The 7,234-nt window shown below is 66.4% G+C and overlaps 1 protein-coding gene across 1 annotated transcript; it reads right to left on the reverse strand.

The window, feature by feature from the left end:
- Nucleotides 1-1,253: 1,253 nt before the first annotated feature.
- SFXN2 (sideroflexin 2) lies at nucleotides 1,254-6,137 on the reverse strand. Its single transcript, XM_062579584.1, has 11 exons — nucleotides 5,925-6,137; nucleotides 5,660-5,830; nucleotides 5,027-5,125; nucleotides 4,842-4,917; nucleotides 4,615-4,700; nucleotides 3,962-4,022; nucleotides 3,799-3,865; nucleotides 3,160-3,209; nucleotides 2,863-2,912; nucleotides 2,531-2,578; nucleotides 1,254-2,126 (listed from the first exon to the last, which is right to left on the reverse strand). Exons 1-11 carry the CDS (start codon nucleotides 6,074-6,076, stop codon nucleotides 2,027-2,029), a joined length of 960 nt encoding a protein of 319 aa, XP_062435568.1. The 5' UTR covers nucleotides 6,077-6,137; the 3' UTR covers nucleotides 1,254-2,026.
- Between the last annotated feature and the right edge of the window lie 1,097 nt (nucleotides 6,138-7,234).

Raw genomic sequence — 7,234 nt, forward strand, 5'->3', positions numbered from 1 at the left:
CTGCCTCACTTTCTGGTGGAGCAAAGCACTGCCAGGACAAGAACGGAGGAGCGGCAAAACCAGGCAGGGAGGCTTTTCCACCATGCTCCCAGCCTTTGCTTCAGGAGGGTGCTGCCCTGGCATCTCTGGCATGCGCCTCTCTGGGCAGGGGCCGGACCTCCCGACACACATGGCAAACACGGGAAGGGGCCAGTGGCAAGGGCACGGCTGGGGTGCACATGGGAAGAGCAGTTTTACAGAGCTGCGGCACACTGCATTACAGGAATTGCCTTGTTCCCGAGCACATCTGAGGCTCCTTGGATCCAAATACAGCCCAGGCTGCTCCAAGTACCTTTCTGAAGGTGCTCAACATGATTTTAGCTGCAGAGAAAGACAAACTTGAATTAAGGAGCCAAAGAAAGGCAGAAAGCAGAGTTCTCTCCTTGTGGCCTCTTCCCATTCCCAATAGGAATGACATCTGTTTCATTTCAGGGGCTTACCTATTTCTTTTTTTTAAATTGTGCATTAACAAGAGATCTAATAATGCCCAGGGATCAGATACACAAATTTGAACCTCTTTTTCCACTTTTTGCTAACCTATTATTTCAGTTTTGCAGCTTTAGCTACATGTGCTTAGAGACATCACCCTTTGCCTGTTGCCGCTCAGGCAGAATCAAACCTGCTGCAGATACAGCCTGGCCCTTCAAGAAGTACATTGCGGGTTCAGCTGCTGTCTTTGTGGAGATGGAGCGGTTAATACCAGAAAACTCTTTGGCAGTAGATACTGCATCTTCACTAGAGCATCCTGCTGAAGCTGGGACGCTGCTGCGCTCTCTGCTCTGTGATCGGACACATACTCCCAGCTGGAGGGATGAGTGCGGGCCATCCGCAGGGCTGCAGAGCTCCCCAGGTGGCTGAATACACACGGCTGGTTGGAAATGTGCTTGTCCCACGGGGGGACGTGCACCAGCAAGCGGAGTCTGGCTGCTGTTGGCTGAGAGTGGGGTGGCCCACCAGGGCTGGGGCCAAGCACTGCGGGCATCAGGGTTTGCCCCCGATGCCAGCCCTTGCACAGCTGCATGGCTCTTCCTCCTTTCTCCTGGCCCCTGGGCTCACTCTCCCTCCAGCGCCTGGTCAGTGTCCACACCTTTCCTTGGGCTCCCCCTACCAGGCAGGCATGAGCCCCATCTTCCAGCCCTGTCTAAGGACCAGACCCCTAAGACCAGCCAAAGGCAGAGCCATCAACTGATACAAAAAACACTGCATTTTATTTTTCATCCCTCCCCTCTAGCGTTTGCAGAGCTGTCCATTCAGAGCCTCAGCTAACACCTGGACTGCTTTGTGTCTCCTCTGCTTCCCCTCTTCTCCCCTGCTTCCAGTGGGGCCTAGAGTCAACTTACCCCAAGGCTGCAGGTCCTTGATGCAACCCTGGGGACAGTGAGATGAAGGATAGCAGGGGTGACAGCTGGCTCTGGTGCTCAGAGGAAAGGGCAGATCACAAAAAATAGAGCTTAAAAACAATCGGGTATTTCTCTCCTTGATTGTGGCAATTGCAAAGAGAAGGAAATCTGAATGTGACAGCATGGGAGAAATGGTCCCAGTATTGGTCCCAGGACATTGGTGCGCTCCCTCTGCGGAGGAGACAGGTCCCTCCTCTCCTGCCAAGAAGGGAAGCAGCTTTTGGAGAAAGGCCACTGAAGTGATTCGACACCAAGTGTCGTGGTTTGGTACCTGGTACCGGATGCAGGCGACGGAGGGACGCCTGCTTTCAGAGGTAGGACGGTGCTTCGAGCACGGAGGTGGAGAGCCTGGTGCCTGCAACTGTGTAAGGCTCCAACAGGCTGGGCAGAGCCCTCCTGTGCACGGCAGTGGGGCCAGGAGGGAGGCACGGGAGGACGCGTGGCCCGGGCTGAGCGGGACACGGCCAGCATCACAGCGGGGGAAGCTTAGGAGAAGCCAATGCGCCAGCCATGGCCCGGGCAGACAGAGCCACAGTCCTGCCTGGCGGGGGCCGGAGGGGTGCGACGGCTCCTGCAGCAGTCTCCGTTCACAGTCCCTTGTTAAAATAGACGTACGGCACTTTGTCCCCGTGCTTGGCCACGATGCTGGCGCGCAGCTCCGGCTCGAGGTCAGCCAGCGCGAGGGAGCTGTGGGGAGAGGGGGCAGGCACTGAGGACCCCCGCTCCAGCCCGCGGGCCCCGATACCGGCAGGGCCGCCCTCCCTCCCCGCGGCTGTTCGAGGTCTCCCCGTGGTGCTCGGGATCTTGCGGGCTCACTTCAAAGACCCAGCGGCCGGCCCCGCCGTACCCCGCTCCCGGTGCCGGGGGACGAGGCCTGCCCACGGCGCTGGGGGGCCCGTTGCTCCCGGCACAGACCGTGCAGAGCAGCGGGGACATGCGCTCTCCTGCTGCCCCGGGCGGGAAGGCAGGCACTGCCTCGGGTCGGAGGGTGGCTGCCCACCACGTCTCTCGCAGGACGGGCAGAGAAGAGCTAGGGGAGGAGGAAGGCTTCTGACTTTCCGCGTAGGAAGGGGAAGCAGCAGGGCAAGTACCATCTCTGCGGGAACAGGGCGCAGGCTGCCGGCACCATGAACAGGAGGCTGCAGGAGAGAGAAGAGCCGAGCGTCGGTGCCCGCGGCACCACGGGGCAGCAGTGCTGCGCGGGGCTCGGGCAGAGCCGGGGGCCGCGGCAGGTCTGCTCCCCAGGCAGCGGGGATCTCCTCCCAGCAGATGCCCTCCCACCCTCTTACTCCTGATGACTGGAGAAAGCCCAGGGAGAAGAGGGAAGCAGCTTTCAAATCCCCTGCTGGGAAAGCGGGCTTTTTTCCCAGAGCCAGAGCCTCACTCCAGGGACCAGCAGGATTTCGAGCAGCGTAATACTTACAAGCCCCCACTCAGCAGCGCTTGCAAAGGCCCGTGGAGAAACTGGATCCTCTGCAAGGCAACAGCAGGGAGTGAGTCCTGAGCCGGCGACCGTGGCCACGTGGCAAGCCCGGCTCGCGGGGGCAGGCAGGGAGGGCGACGCTCCCCGCGGCAGAGCCGAATGCCTAACACCTCCAGGGCTCCCGCAGCCTCCCCTCAAGCAAACCCTCCTGTTTCATCCTCAGCATCTCGGGTGCTGAGCGCCGTGGTGAGGCTGGGGGAGCACGGCTGGAAAACCACGGTGGGAGGATGAACGCACCTTCATGAAGGGGAATTTCTCCAGCCGCTCCATGATGATTGGCAGAATAACTGGGCAGAGAGAGAGGAGGTCAGGGCCCGCTAGCCAGCCTGCAGGGCCACCCCAGCAGGACCTGCCGGCCCCTGCCCGTGGATCCCCGGGGCCGTGGCAGGTCGGTGCCAGGTGATTGCTTGCTGCGGGGATCTGGCACAGGCCTCCCCACCCCTCCGTCGCGCATCCTGGGCCACACTCCTGTCCCTCCTGGCATGCTCCCCTGCGGCACGCCAAGGGCCCTGGCAAGGGCAAAGGGACGCTGCTCTGCCCCATGAGGAGCCACGGCCAGGGAGAGCAAGATGTGGCCTTGCGGGGCCCAACCACCATGGGAATGGGCTGCCGGCACGGGAATGAGCTGCGGGTTGGGTCAGGGAGGGCTGAGGCCGGGGGATCTGATGGGAACAGCGGGATGGTGAGATCATTTTGGCCGGCTCCAGTGGTGCGATGAGCCCAAACGACCCCAGGGATGCGGTGGTCACCTCCCCTCTTCAATGCAGAGGGAAAACTGAAGCAGAGGAGGGCAAGGCGGAGCGTCCCATTCCCCCCCCGCCCAAGGCAGCCCTTCCTGGGGATGGGACAGACATGCCCGGGGCTGGCTGCACTCACTCATGCCTGGTGCTGCCATGGTGATCCTGGAGATGACGACCTGCGTGATGCCCTTCACTGCAGCCCTCTGAAAGCAAGAGCAGCCGGTGAGCCCGCGCGGTGCCCGTCCCAGCCCTTCGCCCCGGCGGGCGACACGGGAGCTTGCAACCCCGCGAGGACTCACGCTGGAGCGGCCGAGCTCGTTGTTGTCCTCGTCCGTCACCGTGATCCCGTTGATGATCTCCCTGGACGGGGACAGAGGGCCATGAGCCCTGCAGCCCCTCTCCCCTCGGTGCCCAGCACCCCGAAGCGCTGGCACAGGGTGAGGGGCTGCCGGGGCTCAAAGGACCCCAGCTGCCCTGGGCCACCCCAGGGCGAGAAGGGGACTCGGCTGGGTCACCCTCGGGCACTGTGGTCCCTCGCCCAGGCAATGCTGCCATCTTCAGGGCACGGCTGCAAACAGAGTCTGTCCGTCTGTCCCCACGGGACACGTGCCTGCTGGTGACCCTGGAGCCAGTCCCCAAACGTTAGGGCAATGGGATGAAGAGGGAACAGCCGGGAGCTTTCCCCCCCAGTCCGAGGGGGGATCCCAGCCCCCAATCCCCCTCGATCCCAAGGGGAACGGCAGGGGTGCAGGGCTGACGGGTGCCAGTAGCCCCAAAACCCTGTAGGTGCTTTCGGCGCCCATCCAGCGCCAGGACACGGGGCTGGGGCTCTCCTGCGGCCGCATGCTGAAGAGCTCTGAAGCTGCCGGGATCTCAGGGCTTTTCCAGACCAGACCCAAGAATGGCTATTCTCACCCCAAAACTACCCCGTGTCCCTCCTTGGGGCACTTACTGTTGCCTCATCATGGGGATGTTGACGCAGTTGGCAGCAGCCACGGCCGCGAAGGGCACCCAGCGGGCAACCAAGGGGGGGGCTCGCTGCGGGAGAGAGGCTGGTGTTAGCGCCGGGGGGCAGGATGGGGCCAGGCACCTCCCGACAGGGACCACGTCGCCGGGGGGGGGGGGGGGGACCCCGCCCCGGGGGGCACCAGCGTCTCCCCCGCCGCCGTCCCGGCGTACCTTGGTGTAGAGGTTGAGGCTCACGGCGGTGGCCAGCGCTGTGCCGGTGGCGGTGACGTACGCCACGGCGATTTGCCTAGACGGCGGGGTCGGGAGGGTAAAATCCCCGGCGGCGGGACCCGGCTACGCGGCCCGAGGGCGCAGGGCCGGGCCGCAGCGGGTCTCGCGCGGGGGGACGCACTCACTTCAGCGAGACCGGCGAGGCGGCGTTGCGGTTGGTGTAGTTGACGACGGCGTTGAAGGACTGGTTCACCCACTGCCAGAAAACCACGGCGGGCACCGTCCTGCGGAGCGGCAAGCGGCCGGGAGAGCGTCCGAGGGCTGCCGGGGGCCTCAGCTCCCTCCGTCCCGGTGTCTCCCCAGGGAGACGGAGGCGCTGCCGGGGATGCCACGCGGGGCGCGGGCGAGCCGTGGGACGCGGGGACGGTGGAGACGGGCTGGGGACGGGGTGACCCCCCCCACCAGCACCACCACCCTGGGCAAAGCAGCCCAGCACCCAGCGGGGCGCCGTGGCGAGGGATCCCCCGGGAACGGCAGCGTCCGCCCCATGTGCTCTGCGGCCCCCGCGTGGCCACCGCAGACGGGGGGCGCAGGGGGCTGCTGGCCCGGGGCCGCGTTCGGTCCCAGGGGCCGCCCGGGTGCCCGGAGCACAGTCCGGATTCGCCCGGGTTAATCATTACGCGGGCAGCGGCGAAGCTGGGCAGAGAGATAAGGGCGAAGCGGGAGCCGCTGGAAGCGGGAGCCGGGGCGACCCGCGCCGCGCCGTGCACGGGGATGCGGCCCCCGCTGCCCGCCGGCCCCCGCGCCGCGGCCCTCACCGGTAAAACTGCAGCATGCAGCCCGTGAGGGCCATGCCGCCCGGCACCTGGAAGGACATGCGCCCCAGCAGGTTCATCCTCTCGCCGCTGTCGGGGTGGAAGGCCGAGTCGTAGAGCGTCTTGGCGCGCAGCAGCTGCTCCCGGCTGCTGCCCGGCGGCACCAGCCCGGCCCTGCGAGCACAAGGCGCCGGGGCGGCCGCGGGCCTCAGCGAGCGGAGCCGGCCGGCTCCCGCCGCGCTCCCCCGCGCCGGCCCCGGCCCCTCACCTGCACCCGTGCACCAGGGCCTTGGCCCGGTCCAGCTCGGCCTCGGACGCCAGCACCAGCCGCGGGTCGGTGATGGCGAGGAAATGCCGCAGGCGCCCGGCGAACGTGCCCTGGTCCCAGCGCGGGGCGTCGATGTCGAAGCCGGCCGTCATTTTCCCGCGGGTCTGGGCAGGGGAGGCGGCAGATCCCGGGGGAAGCGCTCGCGGGAGCGTTCAGCTGGGCAGGGGCCACCGGCTGGTTAATATTTAACGGAGTGGCCGGCGTCTCGCGACCCGGCCCGGCGGCTGCGCCCGCATCCCCGGCTGCTGGGGGTGCCCCCGGGACGGGGACCAGCTCTCCCGGCCGGGGGGCGCGCCGCAGCGTTCAGCCAGGGACACGGCCCGGCCCGGCCCCCCTCCCCGCGAGACGCTCTGCTGCATTGTATAACCCCATCCCGAAGCGTGGTGCTGCACCCCCCCATGGCGGGACGCTGACCGCACTGCAACCCCGGCGGCACCGCAGCGCACCCTCCCATGGCGCTGCACTGCACATCGCTCCAAGCACTGCACAGCATGCCCCCAAGCACTGCACCCTGTCACGGCACTGCACTGCGCTATCCCGTGACAAGGCAGTGCATGCCCCGTAGCACTTCACTGCGCCTCCTGTGGCACTGCATCGCATGCCCCCAGCATTGCCTGGCGCCAGAGCACGGCACTGCCCCCCCGCAGCACTACACTGCACGCCCCCCGGCAGCACATGCCCCCCCATGGCACTGCACTGCACGCACAAACGCACCTGGCATCACACGCATCCGTAACACTGCATGGCACTGCACCACCACCGCCCTCGCCACTCCCCCCGTAACACTGCACAGCACTGCACTACACTGCATGTCCCCCCTCTCTGGCACCCCACGCACCCCTGCAGCACGGCACAGCACGGCACGGCACCACACTGCACTGCACGGCACTGCATGCCCCCCTCTCTGGCACCACATGCGCCCTGCAGCACGGCACGGCGCTACATGGCACGGCACCGCACGGCACCGCACTACGCTGCACGGCACCGCACTACGCTGCACGGCACGCCCCCCGTCTCCGGCACCACACGCACCCCTGCAGCATGGCACTGCACGGCACTGCACGGCACCGCACTACGCTGCACGGCATGAAACGGCACTGCACGGCACGGCACGGCACGGCACGGCACGGCACGGCACGGCACGGCACGCCCCCCCTCTCCGGCACCACACGCGCCCCTGCAGCACGGCCCGGCCCTGCCCCCCCGGCCCGGGCCTGCGTGGCCCCGCCCCCGCGCGGCCCCACGTGGCC

The sequence above is a fragment of the Rhea pennata genome, chromosome 7 (genome assembly GCF_028389875.1).
Source record: "Rhea pennata isolate bPtePen1 chromosome 7, bPtePen1.pri, whole genome shotgun sequence".
Taxonomy (NCBI): Eukaryota; Metazoa; Chordata; class Aves; order Rheiformes; family Rheidae; genus Rhea; species Rhea pennata.